This window comes from Parasteatoda tepidariorum, chromosome 8 (genome assembly GCF_982258835.1).
Source record: "Parasteatoda tepidariorum strain Cologne lab strain chromosome 8, Ptep-v5.0, whole genome shotgun sequence".
In the NCBI taxonomy this organism is placed as follows: domain Eukaryota; kingdom Metazoa; phylum Arthropoda; class Arachnida; order Araneae; family Theridiidae; genus Parasteatoda; species Parasteatoda tepidariorum.
In genome coordinates, this window is record NC_141762.1 from 53,984,831 (window position 1) to 54,008,749 (window position 23,919).

The following is a 23,919-nucleotide window of genomic DNA, read 5'->3' on the forward strand; positions in this document are numbered from 1 at the left end:
TGCATACATAAGCCACGACTTGGAGGTGAGCATTAATTTGTGTAAGCAATTAACAAGGCCTAAATGTTGCTATTTGCTCAGAGACTAAGTTAGACATTCTCGAATTGAATACAAGAACACGAATTCGATTCGAAAGCTCTCTTTTTCTCGCTTTTACCTCACATTATTTTGTAGCAAATGTATTTTATTAGTTTTTGGTTAAACTTTTTAGGGACGAATTTTTTAATTTTATAACCGGCGTAGAACAGCCGACCCAATTCAGAGTTTACGACTATTAATTTTAAACTCCGTAGCCCTGTAATGTTGAACCCAACCCAAAAGACAATGGAACTCCTAAATCAAGCATAAGACAAATTAGCCTTCATGGAGAATCTGTTGATGGAACTCGTATTCATGATACATGGAGCGGACAATTAAAATCTCTCACGGTCAGCCCGACGGCAAGGGGATTTTATCCAGTGATCTTTCTAGAGCTCAGAATATTTTACGTCAACACTGTGGTCGGTGCGAGTTGAGAGCAGAATTCGTATCAGCCAGCCACCGCCAGAATTTGAACCTGGGCCAACTCAATGGGAGGCGAACGCTCCATCCTCTCAGTCACCACGACAATCATGAATGAATAGTTAATTTTTATGAAATGAAAGTACAATAACATGTCAATGATTGACTTTAATTTAGCACCCTGTGGGGGATAAATCCCGCGCTTAATAGATATTTTATACTCATGGGAGATTCTTATACACTTATAATCCATGTGGGGGATTATTATATACTTATTACGATTATAAGGACAATAGTAAATACTTCGATCACATAAAAAACATACGATCACATACAATACATACGATCCCATAATAAACGAAATTCCGGATATAGGAAAATGGGGTCATTTGTTTGGCATATTATAAATGTATTAGTAATAGTGTTATCTTTCAGAGAAAATTTTCTTCTCTTCCTTTCCTCGGATTTTGAAGGGGGGGGGGGGGATTTCAGAGGCATTAAATAACAGTAATAGTGAAAAACAATTTTTTTTAAAAAAAGAAGGTAAGAGCAAGGTGGTGACTTAGGAAAAACTTTATTTGGGACATAGACTGCCTTTTACATTGTGCTGTAATCATCATCAAATATTTAAGTTGTATTAAAATTATATCAAATATTCATTAATAGGTTTCCCACTCTTTTATCAAAGCAAAAATTAAGAACTTCATTTGAAAAAAATTAAAGACCATAAATATAGTATAATCATTGTTATAATGAAATATACATATAACAAAATGACTGCGCCAATTATTACTTATCATCAAAAAAATTTTCATTACGTTGCAACTACTGATATAATTGTACTTATTATAACAAAACTGCTTAATTTTTTAGTACAATTGGGTACAAGAGCATTTGATTTCAAAATGAGGAAAGGATAAAAAGATGTTCATATTGCTCAATATGCTCTAACTTCGAAGCAGGGTCTCATTCTTGAGGGGGGGGGGGGAGAGAGAAAAAGTTTGATTTTTTTTTTAAATATGTTTATTATACTAAATAATAGTTCTAATAATCTAATGATACTGAAAGTTCTTTTAAGGACCCTTAAATTTCGAAATTAAAATTAAGCAGTTTTTAAGGACGTGATTAAGTATTTTACGACGAATATTAAATCTAGAAACAATTTACGTTTTCTTCTTCTGTCTTTTGCAATAATTTTGAATTTGTATTTAGCGATCAGATTATCAAACATTTCTTTTTATTTCATTTGTTTCCCCGAGCTCCTCGGAAACTGCAATAAACCGCAAAACCTACAATGGCTAACAGCAAAAGTAAGTGAAAATTCGTAAATGCACTTAGCGTGATCTGCCTGAACTTGAAAAAAGATATTTATGCGAAAATTAGAACAGTAGCATGTAAACATAGTTTTTTTTTAATAACGCATTAAACTTTATGTTTAATATAAGCACCAGATTGTGGGTTAATGATATATTTGCATTAAAATTTCTCTACGTGGGAGAGTAAATGAGAAACAATTATGTTATTTTTAAATGGATGGGGCAACCGAGATAGAATAAACAGTTGAGGGCGAGACCAAACATAAAAATGAATATAAATTCCTTTATATTGTTAGATTACTTAACTCCCTATACCAGAAAGGTCGTCAAAAGGTTTCCCATCATCAGAAGATGACACCTTCGAATGGAAGATACCGGTTTCCTTGACCCGACCTAGTGATCCTCAGCTTCTTTTCCGCCACCCTAAAAGGGTTGCCATCCAACAAATCCTCCACTAGCCTGATGAGAATCACGATAAATCCGTGCGTAGATTCTCTGTTTAGAGAGTACGAGAGGGGAAAAACAAAATCATTGACATAATTATTTTTCAAATCGTAATTTCTGATATTAAAAAAGCATTAAAAATTTATTTGGGGCATTGAATTAAAAATTCCTACATCCATTGAGAAGATAAGACCAAACTAACTGAGAAACAAAAAATACTCGCGTCTCGAAATCATAAGTTTCCAAACTTTTTTTTGATTCATCACCCACTTAGCAAAACCATCTTTTCTACATCCCCCAAAGATTTTTTTCTTCTTCAGAAAAATCTGCATTTTTGATAAGATGTACTCAATTATGCCGTTAATATTTTAGAGGGTTTGTATTTACCAAAGTATTGCTATTGAGAATTATTTTTAGAAATTTTCATGAAGCTGTTAGTATTTCTGCTTGTATCGATTCAAATTCAATATATCGCCATGTAATTCAAATAATACATTAAGTATCATACTTTTAAAAATTAATTTGCATATTTTATGTAGCTGATAGAAGTGAGGTGCAATTTATTAAAAAGGACCGCAGAGATAATCTGAAATATATCAGTGATCTAACACCAGTAAATCCAGTACTAAGACAAACAAATTTCAAACTTCAGTGATTTGTATCTCATACATTAACTGTAAGAAATCCTAAGATTTTTGAGAAAAATAAGCGAGAAAAGTATTTAAATATCTTCAATTTCTCAAAAAATAAACATAAATTTTTTGTTCCTTTCGATTGCGATGTTATCGCCAAAAGGAATTTAATGCCAACTCCTGTTTCGAATAGCTAGAGCAACCGATGTTTCTGTGCTAGATAACAATACAAGTTTCAAATCTTTTTCTGGCTGCTACAAGCAGAATTTACACCAGAAGGAATTTATCATCCATTAAAATTTCGACCTCTTTCCCACTTGCTAAAGGTTTGAAATCTCAACTGCGTCTAAAGAAAATACAAATTTCAATCGCTTTCTGACTGTTCTGCTATAAGCACATGTTATCGTCACTTTATTGCCAAATATATCGTTAATCACGATTGTAACATCATGCTACAGTTCAAATTTCAGCTGGTGCTTAGTGCTGAAAGAAAATACAAGTTTCAAACGTTTCCAAGCTACTAAAAGCATAATTTACGGCCAAATAGTATTTGTAATCGAAATTGCAACTACTTGGCATTATAGGTCCCCGATTTCAAATAGAATTTAGAGCGGTAAGGCAACTCAAACTTCATCTGTTTCCTAATCATTAAAAGGGAAATTTACAACCAAATTGTAATTATCGACATCATCGATTAAAATTTTTTACTGAATAACAGGAACTGAATATAACTGATATGAGGGAATATAAATTTTATTTACTTTCTAATTGCTGCAAACATAATTTAATTGTTAAATAGAATTCATCCCCAATTGAAAGTTCGGTTACTTTTAGTTTAGTGAAGACTGCTTAAATTTCAACAGGGTCTATCTGTGTCAGCTGACAAAACGAGTTTCAATTGTTTTCTAAATGTCAAAATTACTACTTCACTGAAAATTGAAGTTTTTGAGCGTCATAAACTAACAAACATGGTACTAAAGAGAAGAAAACAAAAATTTGGAAAATAATGTTTTCATGGGTGCTATATCTTTTCACACCTTAAACGAAAATCATGGGGTGTATCACTTTCGTGATAAACTTCCATTAGTACCGAAAGTACCCCCACCCCATCCATATCTTTCGAAAGTGATGAGATATATTCCAAAGTTTGGACCCCTTAATCTTAATTTATCTTTTTACGTAATTTGCCGTCTCTCGTGAACTTTTTAAACCAATTGTAAATTCGTTCATCAAAAGCTGTTTCCATGCAAAAAATAACTTTTAGAAAATATTTTTTATTATTTTATTTAATGATAGTCAAACAATTTTTGAATCGTAATGTAATTTTTTACATCATTTTAAAGAATGTAATGTCACAAAGCGAAATACAAATTTTGAGTGAGATAGGTCAAATAGTTTTCGAGAAATCAAATTTTAGAAATACGGCTTTTACTTTAAATAAAAAAAAAACTCTACTATAATGCGGGAAATTTTTTAAAGGCGTTAAAAAAAAATAACAGCTATAATTAACGCCATGTAAACACAATAGAGAATAATAGTAAATAATAATATAAAATAAATCAATGAAAAGGGAATTAAATAAAACTAATATCAAAACAGAGATAGTTCTTACAAATTACGTATTTTCTTTTTAAACAACAAGATTCCTTTATAAATATATTCAAATTCTAAATAAAATTAATTTCATTGTCGGAAGAAGCGAATCGGGAAAGATTATTAATGGTATTAAGAATCAAAGGCAAAACTTCCTTAAAGATTAATAATATTCCATAAAAAATTATCAAGACAATGGAAGATTACTACAGTAAGCTACTATTATTAGCTGAAACGCGAAGTAAAACGAAACAAGAAAAAAGACCGCAACGCCACAATAGTTTCTGCTCAAAGAATGGGCAGATGAACTTTCCCACGACAGATTTCCTGATTTTTGCCAATAACAAATCAGAAATTCTTCACGCAAATTGCTTGATATCGAGTTTTCCTTAAACGGATAACTTTCATCGAAAACAATGATTCAAGTAATTTTTATTTTCGTTTAACTGAAAATAAGGGCTCTGAGTAAGGGTTCCAAGAATTATTAATTTGATCAGTAATAATTTTTTAAGCCTGTAATTATATTTAGCTCCATCCAATTAATATATCCATTATTTATTTAGTTTTATGATTATTTTTATGAAATTATTTCAGCAAACTGCTAGTTAGATTTAATAATATAGTATACATTTATATATGTATTTTTGACATGCATATACATTTCAAAGCAATGTAGCGAATGAATTATGAAAGCGAAAAGCATTTAAATAAATTGCATTATAGAATTTCCCGCCGAGCTTTACTATTTATTATAAAATAAAATCAACAATAATTTTTTTTTTCTTTCATGACTATTTTCTACGTTTATAATAGTTCTCTTTCCTTTTCATATAAACAAAATCATGAATAAACTATCTTAAATATTACTTATAGCGTATTATTTATTATTTTCAATCTATGTATACAAAAAAAGAAAAGAAAAAACACTAAATTGATTTAATTACCAACAGAACCTATTGTTAAAAACGCTTTTTTATTGTTAAAACAATGAAAAAATTTCATTCCTATATCAGGGTGCGTAGCCAAATTATTTAAGAAAAAATAAGCACCTTTTTAGGCACTTTTCAAGCACTCGAAAAATATTTTTAAGCACTTTAATAAAAAGTTTCTGACAATTAACGGTTTTATCTTGTTTCAACCGTCATGTGGGGGGGGGGGAACCTTTTGGCAATGTTTTTGAAAATTGTCAAAAATCATGAAATTTTGAATCATGTAAAATCGTTGAATCATGTAAAATCGTTTTGAATCGTTGTCATACGCTACGGACTGACGATACGCTGAAATAGATTGGGGTTGAATTAATTGTGGAAACGTTGAATAGAACAATGTTAAGTGTGCCTTTTTGCACAATTCGAAACGAAAATCAACATAGTAAATGAAAAATCTCATTTTGAAAGTGGGAAAATAAAGCACTTTTTAAAAACACCCAATGAAAAAAGCACCGTTAAGGGGTTTTAAGAAACGAAAATGGAAAATAGGCACCTTTAAGCACTTTTTAAAAACGCTAAGCACCCTGTATACGTTCTAAATAAATAACAGTTAGTTAAAGTGTTTTTATTGCTAATGAACTTCATTAAATCAAAGTTCCAACAAAAGTCAAGTCGATCATTGGATTCCGTAAGCTAAAAAAAAAAAAAAAAAAAGTGATCACTAAAATACGTGATTCAAGATTTCCGTCATAACATATCAAAAATTAATTCGATTTTATTGTAGCCAAATTAAAAAGAGGGACAATAAATCACATTAATAAATAAATTTTTCTGTCACGAATCGGAATTATCAACTACGAATAAAATATAAATTTTTTTAAAAATTGAGAGAAAAACACTTTTTTTTTCTAGCGAACAATCTATTAAATGCTTGCCATTCCGAAATTACTTTTAACATAACCAATTTTATACCTTTGTGTTTGCTTCAGCAGTTCATGAATTCTAGCCTAAATTATTATGAAATTTTTTTTTCTCGAAGTTTATCCGAATTTGCTTTTTTCTTTAACAAACCTGCGTAAAAAGTCAATAATGCGCGTGAATGAGAACTTAGAAAGAAAAAAAAAGAGGGTGCTGGTAAGGATGGAATAAGTAAGAGTAAATAACAAAAAATTAAATTTGAGATTAGCGGTACACCGAGGAAATTTTTTCGGAATGTAAATTATTGATTCGCGGAAGTCCGCGAAACAACGGTCTTGATATTCGCGGACTTAGTCAAAGAATATGCATCAAAAAGTACGCGTAAAAAATCTCACCAAAAAGTACGAAGAATCGCCAAAAGTGGCACGTGAACACTATGGAAATTCCCGTTGGAAACATGGAATGGAAAGAGAATGAAGAAATGGTCATCTGCATCACTTTCCTTTCGCGATGTTGAGGACGGAAGCTATGTAGCATGTCTTCTTCAAACAGCCATGAGGACCTCTTTACCTGATGACTTTGTTCAACCCCGAAGACCTTAATTGATTACCGGTGAGAAAGCGCAATGCCGATCTTTTTCATCACGGTGAGTAATGCATACATAAATTTTTATTACGCAAAAAATTTAAAATTATTTACAAATAAAATTGGAATTTATTATTACATTAAAAAAATATGATTAATAATCTCGTATTAATATACATTATGAATACTGACTGATAGCGATTGAGCTTAAAAACAGTCTAATTTATAAGCTAAAGGACCATTCTCACTAGGGACGATTTTTTTCACACGCGAATGAGAACCGAATTAGTGGAAAATATTTGCCCCCTAAAAAAAATCCCTCTATACCAGTTACCTACTTTTTAGAGGTTTAAAATAAATCGGAAAAATAATCCAAGTACCCATTTTGAAATTAAGATTTCTTTTAAAAGCAGTTAATTTTTACGCATATGACAAATGTTCGAGTTTTTGGAAATAGAGAACTAATAATGAATGAGTCTTACTAGTACTTTTTTTTTCTTAATTAGGACATACGTTATTTATAATACAGTATAAATTATTGTATCTTAGTGCAAATGAAGCTAATAATTATTGAAAATGTAGTACATAAACGTGGCCTTGAAACCTGGAAGGAAGTTCTAATTAAATTTAGAAAAGAGAACAGCTGACAGAAAACACCCCCAGGGTCAGATTGTCTATATAAACTTCAGAGTTGGAATATTTTTGAACGGGAATAAATTAGAGATAAACAAAATTTAATTAGAACAAGAAAAAAAAACCTTCTACTTATAGTAATCTTCAGTATAATTTAAAAGTGTTTTTTGAGATACAATTCTTGTTTTTATTTTTTCCTCATTTGTAGAAATAGGTTATTATTATTATAACTTAGCACAATATATATACATTTAATAATTAAGCAAGACCTTGTATATTATTTCATTCATAATATTTTAATTGTTTTTTTTTCTTTATTTCTAGCCACAAATAAAATTAAAATAGTAATGACATTTTTAAAATTCTCTAACAAAAAAATCGGAAATTAAAAAAAAGTTAAAAAGCACAGCACTGGATTCAGAAGTCTTGTCTACCACTAATATCCATATTTATTTAAAATCCTTAGGTCATAAAGTTATTTAAACTATTATTCTAGGTGTCGAAATTGTTTTTCTTGTTTTTCGTATGAGTAGTGTGCGTTGTTACTTTTTAAATTCCCCTAAATGAAATTCAAGGTCAAAGCCAAAACAAACGGGAAGCGAAGGTCATGACCCCAAGGAAAGTTTCAATGGATGAGAAATTTAAGCTAATTAATTTAAATAAAACAGAATTTTTAAAAAGGTTTTTAGACTAATGAAGGTGTAAATATTAATTTTCAAGTGTAAAGGGCTACTTTTAATGTCAGAAAAATCTACAAATTTCTCACTCCAGCCATTGCAAATCACAAAATAAGCACATTTTTAAAACACTTTTTGAATTTTACAAAAAGTTTTATCATAAAAAATATATTTGAAATGATCAGTTGTTTTGCCAACAAGCAGGACTTTGAAATGATGGACCATGAATGTTTAATAAATTACTGAAATAATAATAAAGTATACATTATCTTTAAGTAATTGACTTTTTTATATCTATACATAACTAGTAGTTTTGCTTATATGCAACGAACATTTAATGCTGCTTTATTACATATGATTTTTTTATTACAATATATATGATCTATTATATTGTGGTCTAATGGTTAATCTAATGATTCAAATCATAGTCTTTATTTGTATATTACAAATTTAGCTATGAAAATGAAACAGTTGTAACATGTTAAACAATATAAATATACTGTAACAAAACTGTGTATCTGTATAATTAATACCTGAAACTAAAACTCTAAGACTTAATTATCTAGAATTGGCTGAGACTACACTTATGCCATTTTTACAAATTCTGGATTTTGAAGAAGATAAAATAAATTGTAGCTTTATGAAAACAATATTAATGTGAATATGCAAAAGAAATATTTACCCATTGCATTGCTAATATTAATTGGCTTGATTGGTTCAAAGTACAGATGAGGAATAAATAAATTTAGAAAACTGCTAATAATATTTTCTAGCATTTTAAAATGAAAACTAGGGAGACTTAGACCTTAGAATTTTGCAATAAATAACTATATGAAAAATATTTGAAGTGGAACAAATAAAAACAGAGAGCTTACATCTGTTTTATTATTTTCCTTCTTATTATTTTATACCTCTTCTTCTACTAGTTAAATCATTTTTTTAAAAATGTAACCTGTTAGTTTTGGTACATTTCTTCTGTCATTTTATTTATAGACACTGAGGAATGTTCCCCTGTATAAGAACAAAATACTATGTTTATATCTGAACCTTTTATTTGAGCTTTATTAACATTGTTTTTCCTTATTCATCTTTTACTGAGTAGCCACTGGGAGTCGCATTTGGAGATTAACTTGTGTTGGGAAGTAGTTTAAAATATAATAGAATGAACTATTTAATCATCATTTTCAAAGACTTGTGACAAGGGGCATGGCCTGGACTTGATTACTAAAAATATCATTGATTTTTAGGTCAAAAATATTTTTTATTTAGGATAGGTTTTAAATATATATTTAAATTATATTTTTTCATTAGCTGTGTATAAAACAATTTGCCATTAATCAACACATTTCCATAATACTTAAATCAGTTTAATGTTTATCTAGATACAAATACCTTTTGATATTTTATTTATTATTATTTTGATTTCCGGACCTAAATTTATTTATTCTTTATTTGATATCAAACTAACAGGATCTTTGTCTTTATTAACTTATGGAAACATTGAGCTTGACATAACAGAACAATTTTTTTCAGTGATTAATTTGCAATAATTATTTATCATGTTAGTTAAGAGACATTAAGTACTTCAGTTTAAATATTCTTTTTAAATTGCATTAAGCATTAATATATTTTAGTGGAGCTTTGATGCTATAAAATTTTATTTTTTCCAATGATCATTTTGAAATTATCTAATTGTTTTATGAAGAAATATTAAGTAAGTTAGTTATATTGTTTTCAAATTGTATTAAGCATATTTTATTTGAGCTTCTATTGGTATATACCATGTTAAAAAAACACACACAATGTGTTAATTTTTTAAGTAATAAACTACAGAATATTATGACTTTTCTTAAGATAATCTACATATTACCTTAGCAATGAATAAGATAAAAATAGTTAAAATAGTCAGGGGCCTGTGCTAAGGACCTCAAATTATTAGCCAGTGAATTAGCCAAATTTCAAAATTCTTAGACAAAGGCAAATCTTAGAAATTTTTTATGTTTTATTTTTTCCAATACAAAACTTAAATTGTCGAAATACAAATTTACTATAGTTGGGTTTTTATAGTTGGGGAGGAGTAAATGAGCAATGAATGGAGAGAGGAAGAAAAATGTAGATGTTTTATCGTGTTTGAGGAAAAGAATTAGGAACAGGTTGTGGTTAATTTATAGTAGCTTCTCTAGAGTAGAGCAGTAATATAAGGATAAACCTAAAGCAACATTATGCTTTTGTCACGCGAAAACATTTTCGGCGACAATAGTTGGATTATAATATTGATACTACTTAATCTGGTTTATTGACACAAACTATAGAAGGGGAAAAAAAGGGGGGGGGGAATAAGTCGTGTAATATTTCATGATCCAGGAATGAACATGGTGACCTGTATTTTAAAGTAGTTTGTCTTATGCTTACATATGCTCTCTTGTTGCTTACATTATCTGGACTTAATATAATTCTAATTAGTTATGGGATGTACCTAACAAAAATTACAGTAATCTTATAAAAAATACAGGACTTGTTCATAAGAAATCCGTTCAATTTTTTCCAGATAGGGAGGAATATATACTCATCTTTTCGGTAGAAAAATCCCTCGCCGAATTTGCAATATTTTTACATTTGGCGAGATGACAAATGATTAGCACAGTCCCTGTATAAAGATAATATTTAATTGCCTTTATAATGTCATAATCATAAGAAAGTTTTTAAATTAGAATTCAAGTCTAATTTTAAGAAATTTTTTTTAAAAAAAGTTTTTGGTTAAAAAATATATGGAATTTAAGATTCAACCTTCACTATAAATGTTACTTTGTGTATAGCATTATGCAGTAAAATTGGTGGGACAATTTTTAAAAACATGAATATGTAGCAGTTCGACAATAAAATATTACATTAATTAAATATCACAGAGTTTCGATAGTTCAAATTTCCCACAAATCCGAGCTAATGAAAAATTGTCAGTTTTGCTCTAAAATAATGACCAACGCACACAGAACACATGGAACGATTACTACATTTGGTTTTACAACAATTAATACAACTGAATGTTGAAAAACAAATTTGTGTGTTAAGCACTGAAGCATGTTAGTGTAGTCAATCAAAAACATGTGTATCAATCTTTATTAGTTTTAATTTTACTTTACTGTAATTTTGTAGTGATTAGTTCTCATGTGGCAACGGATCAAACCCTTATCCGAAAACTCTTCCGAGGGTAGGTCGGTCACTATTATTTAAACAAAAACATTAGCCAATTATTTTAAAGTACAATTAGCCTAATGCTATAATATAATGAATATTGTAACTTGGTGTAATGCAGTAAATGAACCCTGATTTCCTAATGAGTAAAAATTTTCTTCAACTATAATATATCTTTCAATTAAATACAGAAATTTAAAAATTGATTCATTTCCATTTAAAAAAATTTAAGTTTTTGAAAGTTCGAGGTAGGCTCGATCTTGTCTATCTAAAATTATTGAGACTCTACTGTATTAACTTCAACATAAAAGGAAAGATCTTTTTAAGAAAATATGGCTTCTACATACTGCTGAATTATGTAGAAGCGAAGAATTAGTTCTGTATCGACAAAGTAATTTTTTTTATGTGCTTAATATTTGAGAAAATTTGAAACGATTAAAAGAACAAAATTTAGAAAGTGTCAAGTTTAACTGTACCTATAAATACTTAATTTCATAATTTTTATTTAACAGAAAAACACACTAACTTAAAACTTCAGAGTACAATTAACATGTTGAGCATTTTAGATATTTTTAAGGACTTTACTGTCAGGCCATATGTTGATGCTTAGAAGTGCTGTATTGTGTTCACTCACAGATTGAAAAAAATAATACAACTTTAGTTTGTAATAAATAAAATTAAGCAAATTTTAAAACTAATGCTCGAAAATTACTAAAAATAAAGTAAATTTTTTTGTTTTATGCAATATTTTACAATGTAAGTAACTAATGGCTAGTTTAGTCTAAACGGCAAGCTCAGTGCCAGATACTTAATAGGGATCAATAAATACTCCTTAAACAATACTCAGAACTTATAATCAAATTATATATTTATTGATCAGTTTAATTTTTAACACTGAAAAAAATTAATATAAGAGCAAGATAAATTTTTTAAAAAAGGACAAAATTAGAAATATATATATATAATTTTAATCATAAATTCATAATTCTAATCATATAGAATTGGAATTATATATATTTTTATTTATATTATATAAATTAATAATCAAACTAATAACTATTTTTTACTTCAGTTTCAGTGGTTTCTATTTTGGATAAGCTTAATATGGCCAAGTAATATGGTACAAGGAAATGTGATCCAATATGGGATGAGAATAAAACCAACAAAGAGAATTGTGCCATACATTCAAAATTCTGCCAACTGCTTAACATGCAACAAAACCAGTACACTAAAATCAAAAAGTGAGAAAGAAAACAGTATTCCAACCAATAATGATAAAACTCCTGTAAATCCTCTGGTCAAAATTCAACAGACTAATTCACCAATATATTCAGCATATCCGCGACAAAATTCCAGCAATGGAGCAACCTTCTTTTTCACACAACTGGAGCCTCATCGCTTCGAGTACCGTGCCATGTTTCAGCATCGACGCAATGACTTTCAACCATTTGTTCATGAATTTCAGCCATTTAGTAGAGACTATCCACCACTACCTAAACTGTCATCACTATCAGACTTCACAGATTTTTTCCATAACAATGACCCTTTTCCTAAACTTCCAGATTTTCCTAATACCAATGAACATTTTCCCAAAATTGCTGACTTTGCCAACAAGAATGAGCATTTTCCCAAAATTGCTGACTTTGCCAACAAGAATGAACATTTTCCTAAAATTCCAGACTATAACAACAATCATTTCCCAAAAATCCCTGATTTCATTAACAACAATGAACCGTTCGCAAAATTACCAGAATTTACTTTCCCAACTCTTTCACCTGAAGTAAAAAGGGTATGGAATCAAGTTCCTGTGTTACAACCACCACCTAAACCAATAATAGAAGTTGATAATCCACTGATTAAAAACTATGATGTAGTTTTAGGTCAAGTAACTTACCCCAAAATATTCAGATTTAATGAAGAAAGGATTAATATTGAAGACTTTGACCGACAGAAAAAATTAAGATATTTCAATTTGGCAAAGCATGGTGATGTTTCAGACACAGAAAATGTAAAACGTGATCATTTATTAATTCTACATGGAGGTATCTTTACAGTGAAAGAACCGCCCTTGTTTAATAAGCATTTTAAAAAGAGACGAAAGTTAAATGCATTTAAAAGACATGCAAATCTGTAAATATAAAAAATTTTGGAGCCATATAATTAATAATCTAAAATACTTATTACCTTACCCAAACATTAAATAAACAGTAAACAAAAAAATAATTTAAAATTAAAAAAAAAAAAAAAAAAAAAAAGAAGATAAATCAGTTAAATAAATAAGAATATTTTTCACTAATGTATATATAAAACTAGGCCACTAATTTTGTACATCAACATCATCTTTGATCAATAAAAATTAGCAAAACACATTGTCTTATTTTTCTTGTCTAAAAATACACATTTCTCAATAAACAATTCTTGAAAGTAATAGGACAACTGGAATTTCTGCCATTTATCTTATGTATTATTCATTTTGAAAGCTTTGGTAATATTCTATCCATATAAATGCCAATAAAGAAAAAAATCAGCTGAATATTTTAATACACGTATAATTGTTTTTTTAACTATGTATATATCAAAATTTTGTACAAATATGATTTTCTGAAAACTGAACTTTCTTAGGTTTTGTAGTGATTTAAAATAAAAATAAGTACAATATTTTACAAAAAAAAATCTAGATATTTCTGGAATTGTTTGCAATAAGGACATTTTAAATATACACGTAGACTATTTTTAAGGGAAAACAAATAGCTAAAAAAAAGTACTATTAAAAGTATCTTGCAGAAAGATATTAGTACAAGAGAGGTTTGTTGTGGAAAGCCCAGAACAATTCTGCCTCAGGGATACACAGATACTTCATATTTTACGATAATGAAGAATATTACTGAAAACTAGGAATTTTCATTTTAAACAAAAGTTTTTCAAAATTACAAGGAATACTTGGGAAGAAATTTTGTTTTTTGTTTTTTATTAGAAGGAAATTCACAACGCAGATGGAAGAATGGTACACCTGCATCTTCTCTTAGATCAGTAACAATTTGTCGCAGTTACAACAACATTAAAAAAAAATGCCATTAAGAAACCAAAATAATGTACAAAGTTGATTCTTTAAAAAAAATTATTTTACACTTATTTTAGGTACGGAATATTTCATTTACAACAAACAATAAAGTTAGAGTACAATAAATAAGACTTACAATATTTTGCAGACTAGGAAACACAATAAGATGATTGTAGTAGTATTTAGCTTTTATTCCAGGCATATTTTGGAATTCAGCGAGTGTTTATTTTGCCTTGTGTGATATCATTATGGCATTACATACTCCCTTCTTTTCAAATTCCCTGATCTCTCCACGACAACTGAACATTACAATAATCTATATTTACCCTTTTTTGCTGGTATCACATTAAACATTAGCAAATACGATATTGGGTTTACTTTAATTTCCAGCAAACGTTTTAGCCTTAAATATTCAGCCAAATTATTTAAATATTAACGTAAAATTCGCATATTTTGCTGACAGCATCTTTTATTTTAATAATACAAATACAATGGATTTTTCTGTACTCCAAAAGCATTGATTAAATACAACTATTGATTAGACAAGTCGTAGGATTTATATTCCATGTCCTGTTTATATTCATATTATGCAAAATTTATTTTTTATTTGAAACGTCACTTGGATAACAACATTCATTATAATTTGCACCTCAAGGTCTGCAATGAGATAAAATTTTTGCCATATTTATCATCATGTTTCCTACATTTGTATAAATAAGACATTTATAAATTTTTTTTTTTCTGCCAAAGTCAACAAAAAAAAATTTCATCTACCTATTCCAACTGCAGAATTTTCCCATCATGACTCTTTTATTTAAAAATATAGGAGTTGTAAGGCTTTATCTCTTCTAATTTTCTTTATTACCATTTATTCACGTTTATTCTTTGATATGTTAATAATAACATTAATATCACTGCTTTTAAGATACCAATTAACTTGCCTTGATTTTAAATCAAAATAATAAAGTTGAACAGGGTCTTATCTAGAAATGAGGGAGAACTAGGAGCAAAAACTGTGAAGGGGCCTTCTATTCTATGCATGGCATCAAAGTGGACAAAAATAAAAAAGGTGAACTTTTACAATGCAGGTCACTGGGAGGAGGGGGGAAGCGTTCTATATGACACTGTGACATCGATGATATATATAAAAGCAACTTTTGACTGCGCCTGGAGATTTTTATTTAAAGTGGCAGAAGCATTTAGACAGTTAACTTCAAATTTTTCTTAAATATAATTTTAAAATTTTAACCACTACTATATTAAAGAAAATTTAGCAATTATACAAAGGTGCGACTAGTAAATTACTTACTAATAAAAAATATCACATCTTTACAGTAACTAATTCAAGAGAAGACTTACTTCTACTTCTTTAAAGAATCGCGATATTGGATTTTAAAATCGCGTGAATATGAATCGGGCGGTTGGATTTTAAAATCGCGTTAATATGAATTGCACTGGTGGATTTTAAAAACACAAGAATACAAATTGTGATATTGAATTTTAAATCGCGTAAATAAGAATCACGATGTGTAATTTTTAGATCATGTGAATACGAATCACAATGAGTAATTTTTAAATAGCGTACAAATACGAAAAACGGTATCTGATATTACAACTGCTTGATAACGAATCACAATATTGGATTTAAAAAGCGTGAATACCAATCGCTACGTTGGATTTTAAACTCGCGGGAATACAAATCGCGATATTGGGTTTTTAAAAGGCTTCCATACAAATCGCGATATTGGATTTTTAAATTGAGTGAATGGGAATTGCTATTACGATTTTTAAATTGTGTAAAAAAATCACAACACGTAACTTTTAAATCAGTTTAAAACGCAAATCGATGATTGATATAAAAATCGTCTGATTAAGAATCGCGAATTTTGCAGATTTCGGCGCAGTTCCCAATATTTAAAATTCCGAAAATCAGCCGAACAAAAAATATTTAAATATTGGTGGTCGAAACGAGACTGCTTAGACTCTACTGTGTTTCATTTTAAGATAGAAAAAGAAATTTGTTGCCAAATACTTGCTGAATAGATTATCAAATATTACATAAAAAGATTTGTTCTGGTTAGATATATTATAGCCCCAGTTTTCAATTCTCAGTGATGTCAAGTGTTTCCTCTTTCTTTTCGCAATAAAAATATTAAAAATATTTATTACAGACAAATGAAAGTTAAACAAGAAATTTTTTTACTTTAATTTGCTAGTTATCCAACAAGCTTATCTGTGATTGACATATACCATTCATATGCTAAAATAATCACTTGTTATAAAGGATCTTCTCGAGTAGTTCTAATAACATTTTAAAGCTCTGCATAATAGATCTTTTAGTGGACCAAATAAAAAATCACGACAGCATTTTACAAACAAAAAAAAGAAGACAATTTTTTAACGCAGTATACATACATTAGACTACAGAAAGTAAAACAATAACTGAAAAATTACCGCTGATTCTGAAAAATAGCAGGTAGAGCAGCAGACACTGTTTAGAGTGATTAATTTTTCTTTACATTTTATTTCGTCTGTACAAAATACTATAAGCCTTAGAGACTTAAAATCAAGAAAACATGCAGAAAAATGTGCAGGAATAAATGAAAATTTCCAATAATTAGTGCGACTATTTTTGACTGTTAAACTTGCAATAAAAAATATCACTGTGTACAACAGAAAGGCAACTAAAGAGTTGAAATTCGATCAGCTGAAAGACTATTTTCATATAGAAATTTAACATGAACTTTTAACATAAATCTAGTTTTAACAACAGCTTTCTTTTTATTTATTTTTCTTTTGCAAATTTTGTTACATTTTGTTTTGCTGTTCAAAAACTATAAGGCTTAGAAATTTGAAATTTACAAAAGGGAAGTAAAGGGAACAATGGAATAAAAAAATTAAAATTTGATAATTAGTTTGAGAATTAACTTCAAGTAAATAAAAAAGTACAGGCTGTTTTATAGTTCACAGAAATGCAACTACTAATTTAACTTTGCCGGAAGGACCCTTCTTATTCTTAAATTTAAGGTAAGTTTTTTTGTTTCCCTTCAAAATTCTAATTTGTTCAAAAGTTATAGCAATCTTTAGTTTTTTTCACAATTTTGTTTAATTCTTGTTTTTTTATTCATTGTTGTAGAATAATTTACAGAATCCACAAGATTTGTAAATGTATTTTTCAGATTTGCTGAGCATGACCCTTGAATTCATCCTCATAATGTGCTTAAGCAAAATTTAAAAAGTTTCTCTTTTCAGAAGATAACTGAATTCACTAAAAGTCTGAAAAGTCTAGTCAGAATCAAGGAATCTTGCAGGTAGGATTTTACGACTTTGGACTATGCATGTATTTAGTTGACGGCCCTTAATATTCAATTTTTTAAAATTAAATTTTGGCCTTTTTAACTCAAATAAAAAGATGTTGGATCTAAAATATATTTCTTTTGATACCTTAAATTATTTTGAAATCTGCATTAGTGCTTGCAACTCTTTTTCTTTAATCTAACTACAAATAGTGACTATGTAACAAAAACAATGGCTCATGAACTTAAAATAAAAGACTAGTAACTCAAAACTGAAATATAAACATGAAAAAAAAACATGTATATCTATTACAGATCAAAATGGAATTTGTAATTAATTACCTGTAGTAATTTCTTCTGATATTTCATTTTCTCTTAAAGGCTTGTCATATAGATGTAAGTAAACCTAGAAAAATTTTAATTTTTAGAACAAACTATCATAAAAATAAAAAAGTAAAAGAGGTGGGAAAAAAGTTATTAATTATTAAATATTTTTAAAATGATATTTTCACTCTTTCAACAAGTGAATATTACTTAAAGAAAAAATTAAAATTGAAGAAAAAAAATTAGGTTATTTTTTTTTTAAATTTATTATATACAATAAATGCAGCATGCACTTCTTAGACAAATAAATAATTCATAAATTGCATTCATAATGCAATTCATAAATTGCATAGAAAAGTTAACGTTTCTTTAAAAAAAAAAAAAACTATGTAACAAAATTTGTTAACATTGCTAAACTTGTTGACACTTACAGGGATGAGAGTAGTCAGAAAGTAAAAAAGAGGAAATCCAAGAATATATATATATATATATATATATATATATATATATATATATATATATATATATATATATATATATATATATATATATATATACACACACACACACAAAAATTTGACAAGAGTGAGATCTTTAAACTTGTATACCATGTGATTACAAATCCTGATGATTAATTTTTAAATTGTATGAATATATAAATATTAATCACATGCCTTATTTTTAAATGGAGACAATATGAATCCCGATATGAGGCTTTTAAATCACGTGAATATGAAACTCTATATAGAATTTTAAAGTATGCAGAAATACAAATCATGATGCGTAATTTTTAGAGCACGTTAACACGAATCACATTGCATAATTTTCAAACCGCGCAAATACAAATCACTATGTCTAATTTTTAAAGCACGTTTAGGTACGAAAATCGATGTTTGATTTTACAACCGCAAAAACGTATCACGACATAGAATTTTAAGCTCGCATGAATACCAATCGCTACATAGGGTTTTAAAAAGCGTAAATACAAATTACTTTATTGGATTGGGTTTCCTAAAAATACGAAAATCGATGTTCGATATTACAACCGCAAAAACGAGTCACGACATAGGATTTTATGCTCGCGGGAATACGAATCGCTACATAGGGTTTAAAAAGCGAGTAAATACAAATCGCTATATTGGATTTTTAAATCTCGTAAATAAGAATCGCAATGTACGATATTTAAATCGCCTGAATAAAACTCGCAACGTTCAACTTTTAAATCAGGCAAATACGTAAATCATGAATACCAATCGCTACATAGGGTTTTAAAAGAGCATAAATACAAATCGCTATATTGGATTTTTAAATCTCGTAAATAAGAATCGCAATGTACGATATTTAAATCGCCTGAATAAGACTCGCAACGTTCAACTTTTAAATCAGGTAAATACAAAAATCGATGTTTGATAATAAAATATCGATTTTAAAAATGCATAAAATGCAAAACGCGATATTGGATTTTTAAATCTCGTAACTAAGAATCATGATGTGCGATGTTTGAATAGCGTAAATAAGAATCGCATAGCGCAACTTTTAAATCAGGTAAATACAAAATCGATGATTAATATTAAAATCGCGAGAGACTGGACTTATGATTTCTAAAAGGCTTGTTTGTATTGTTTTTGTTTAGACATAATAAGTAAAAATTTACAAGATTAAGTGAATGAGCAAATAAATATCTTCACCCCAAATCCACCTCTATTATTTTATTTATTTATTTTTCTTTTTTGTTTGCTTTTCCTCACTGGTATTCCAGTTTTTCCTCAAGGCTCATCTCCTTACATTGATGCTCATTGTGGTAAATCCCACGTGTTTGTTTGAGAAAATATCCACATTCTTCAGGATAATATTGCTCATTTTCTGTAAATTTCCTCTGTCCATGTGACAAACAATTGATCATCACTATTATTGCCTACTGGCAATAATAGTGATGATCACGCCAGACAACAGGGTCATGACGCCTGAATTGCAAAAATACGAGCTATCCAGCTGACGAATAAAAATACGGAAAATCTTATTTTCTGTGAAGAGAAAATAGCTAAAATAAGTAAAAATACGGAAGGGTTAGCAGCTAGGATGTAGTTTGAATTTTTTGTTTATCTTTGAAAATTGTAAATAAATATGATTATTTTATTTTAACAATTGAATTTTCAAAAAAAAAAAAAAAAAAAAAAAAAAAAAAAAAAAAAAAAAAAAAAAAAAAGCGGGATATTTATTTAAAAAAAAAAACGAAACTTTTAGAGAATCCGAGTTTTTGATAAGAAGGCTGAAATTCGAAAGGCAAAAGCGAAAAAATATCATCTCTGTATAAAGGTCAACCAGTTTTATCCCAAAGAAATGATTTTTTGAGAAACTTCAGAGGGAGGAATGAGGACTTCAATGCTTTCGCTCCGCGGAAAATTAAATTCCTCATAAAATATTTAAACTTTTTCATAAAAATTTCCGCGGAAATTAGCGGGAAAAATGGAAAAATCTAAAAAAAAAAAAAGCGGAAATCCGCGAAAGAATCTCATCCCTGCACTTACTAAAGCATAAAATCAATGTTTCATTTATGTTATCAAAGATGTATTAAAAATTAATATATTTAAATAATATTATAATGACAATGTTCCTACGTAACTTAAAAATAGTTTCATATTATTTCAGGGTTTTACTTAAGGAAAGAAAGAAAAAAAGGCAGTTAACAGTATTTAAGGCTTCATACAATTTTGGTTTTGATTCTAACATTTATAATTAATACAATTTTTAATAATTAAACAGGTATAGGATTAATGATTAAAATAAAATGTTATTAAAATAAATGTTAAATAAATCTATTTAAATTCTCAAATAACAACATCATTTTTTAAAGCTACTATTGGAAGCATCAGTTAATATGGTGAAATTTATAATGGTAGTTTCATAAATAATACGGAGAATTCTTTAAAAACAACAAAAATATTCAGAACATATTTTCAAATGATATTAATGATGTTGTATCATTAAAATAGATAATTATTTGAATCCTCAACGACAATAATCACACAAAAATAGGTTAACTTCAGATAAAACTGAAAAAGAATGTGCTGATTTATAATTTGCAATCATGTTGCTGTTACAATTTTCAACAAGTGCATTTCTGCTTTGAGATATAGAATAGTTTAAAATTTTTTTATAACAGCACAAAAAAGAACAATTTAACAAAATTGATTTTGTGTTAAAATAGAATATATAGAGCAAATTAAACATTTTGAAATTTTTATAGTCACAAAATATTTAAAGAAAAATAGACAAAAGAAAAATTACTTCAATTGCAACTTTGGCAGCTCTAAAGTAAAAAGGATGAGATTGCAGAACATCTTCTAACCTCAACAATCCTACATATGCCCTCAATGTCATTTTCCTCATACAATATGTATGAAAATCAAATTGATCTTCAATAATTTCTGAAAAATGCTAAAAAAGGGAAATGAAAAGCAAAAGTGTTACAAAAAGTGATAATCAACAAAGTGGAAGTATAACACAATGATATATATAAAAAAAAAAGTGAATTCAAATAATTATATTAACTAAAGAGCATAAAAATTCTGATAGTCACAATAATTACTTCGATTAAGAGCATTTATACTCATTAAAGATAATCATAATAATAAATATTTTAAAAAAATTTTAAAGCACTAGTGGGTTTACATTTTGGAATAGCTTTGAATGATGATTGAAATCAAATCTTAAAACAATTAGTACTTAAATCAGAAACCTTGTACTTAGTGCTAAGTCCCATATTTAGACTTCCGGAAACAGAAACAAAATGTCTATTTTCCGGGCTCTCATAGTAAAATCAAAGTAAACATATGTTTTACTTTCTAAAAAAAAATTTTTTTTCCTACTTCTCACTGCATTTTTCATACCTATATAATTATTCTGCTTCAATAAACATACACTGAAAGAGTTGTTGAAAAGAAAACAGCAGTTTTGGAGGCTATTTTTTTCGATTTTATTTTAATCTGAATATCTGCTAAACTAATTCTTTACATCAAATGGAGTAAAAAAAAAAAATTAAAAAAAGAGAGAAACGTGGCTTTATTCATGAAAAAGAAAAAAAGAAAGCAACTTATCTGCTCACTATCATTTATTTTCAAAAATTGAAATTGGCAATAGTTATCACCCATTTAATTTTTTTTTTCTTCGGAACACTCGTCATGATGCTTGTTTACACCTTAAAAAACTATTATCTGGAAAAATCTATTTTTCAGATTTACCAAAGTCCCTTCGAAACTCGATACAGAATTTTCCTCTGTATATTTCCCTTTCTGTATATTTTTTAGTTCTTTTTTAAAAGTGAATTTTACATCAGAATTTCAAATTTTCTACTAGTAAAAAAAGTCTTAAAAAGCAAGTTTTTTTCTGACATGTTCAAGTTAATTACAAAACTACAACAGAAAAAGGAATGAAATATTGGAATAATTAAACATAACAATAACACTTTCAAAAGAAAAACTTACCCTGTCAACTTCATGACATTTCTTAAGAGCATCACCCCACTTCCCTAACCTCTGATATGCTAAAGCACACTCTGTTTGAAACCACATACATTGCATTTCATTCAAGTTTTCCATAGAAGAAACACCCTCCTAATATATATAAAAAAAATAATTTAAAATACAGCTAATATTTATATTTCCAATATAAAAAGCAAATACTTCTACTAAAAAATATTCAAATGAAATTTGAAATTTAAAAAATTTTGGTCACTAACATTGATAGAGGATAGAAATCAAAATTAAAAGGAAAAAAAAAGACTGCAATATTTGATATAAATAAAAGCATGAATGACAAATTTGATAAGGTATGCAAATAAAAGCCAATTAGAACTAGTAATTTACCCGTGTGAATTTGGAGCACATTTCTTCAGCTTCTTTAACCATATTTGCTCTCAACATGTATTTGGCACACTTGGAATTGATATATCGATCTGCAGTGTCTAAGGCTTGGGCTTCATCCAAACAATGAACAGCTTCTTGGATATCGCCCGAGTGCTGGAATAAAAGAATATGTACCAAAATCCAGAAAATTTGCCAATTGAAACAAAACATTTTAAAAATATTTTTCTATTAACAATTCTCATAGATTTTCTAAAAAGAGATGGTCTTACTTATGTCATAATATTTGAACATACACTATCCTACAATAATGAAAATGACACCAAGATCGTGACATTTTTTCAAATTTCTCAAAAAATATTTAAAGGATTGTTTTATAACTTTAGAGACATTTAAGTTCATGTGACTTTTTACACTTAGCAATAAAATTTAAAGTTTTCAGAGGTTTGGAAGACTGTCAATAAATTCCAAAGAAAATAAGCATTTTTGAACAGCCCATGCCAGAAAACCAAACAATAAGCTTGTATTGATTACTTTAGTTATTATTTTTATTAATTGCATAGAATTTCGTAAACCTTGAGTACATATTTATGGAAATATGGGCATTTTTATAACAATAAAAACTAATTTTTTTTGCTATAACTTTATAAATATTCAATGGAATCAAACAATAGTTTTGGAGCAATTCAAAATCAATTACAAATTTTTAAAAAAAAAAAAATCTCTAAAAACTGTGCAAGATATAAGTGTACAAGGTAGTAATTTTATACTATACACAAGGAAAATTTTTGAATTTTTTTATTTATTTGTGGTGAATTATTTTTGGCAACTAATGAAAAAAATTTTGATTTGAATATCTTAAAATTTTTTTAGCAGTTTCGAAGTGATCAGTTTTCCACAAAATTTATTTTGTATCATCAGACAAAATTGATAATAAATTACAATAATCGTCTGAA

At 28.2% G+C, this 23,919-nt stretch overlaps 2 protein-coding genes across 2 annotated transcripts in view; one reads left to right on the forward strand and one right to left on the reverse strand.

The window, feature by feature from the left end:
• Positions 1–23,919, reverse strand: part of Naa15-16 (N-alpha-acetyltransferase 15/16) — a 71,859-nt gene that overhangs the window by 31,421 nt on the left and 16,519 nt on the right. Inside the window, exons 13-16 of the mRNA XM_043040001.3 lie at positions 22,967–23,119; positions 22,586–22,714; positions 21,390–21,539; positions 18,120–18,183 (exon numbers count right to left, since the gene is read on the reverse strand). Coding sequence (XP_042895935.1) covers positions 18,120–18,183; positions 21,390–21,539; positions 22,586–22,714; positions 22,967–23,119 — 496 coding nt within the window. The remainder of the gene's footprint in view (positions 1–18,119; positions 18,184–21,389; positions 21,540–22,585; positions 22,715–22,966; positions 23,120–23,919) is intronic.
• LOC107454438 (uncharacterized) lies at positions 6,822–13,787 on the forward strand. Its single transcript, XM_016071640.4, has 2 exons — positions 6,822–6,979; positions 12,493–13,787. The coding sequence occupies exons 1-2, from the start codon at positions 6,959–6,961 to the stop codon at positions 13,552–13,554; spliced, it is 1,083 nt and encodes a 360-aa protein (XP_015927126.1). The 5' UTR covers positions 6,822–6,958; the 3' UTR covers positions 13,555–13,787.

Coding starts and splice junctions, on each gene's coding strand:
- LOC107454438 (XM_016071640.4), top strand. CDS start 6,959: ATGCCGATCTTTTTCATCACG. Junction 6,980..12,492: donor TGCCGATCTTTTTCATCACG/GTGAGTAATGCA, acceptor TTTTTACTTCAG/TTTCAGTGGTTTCTATTTTG.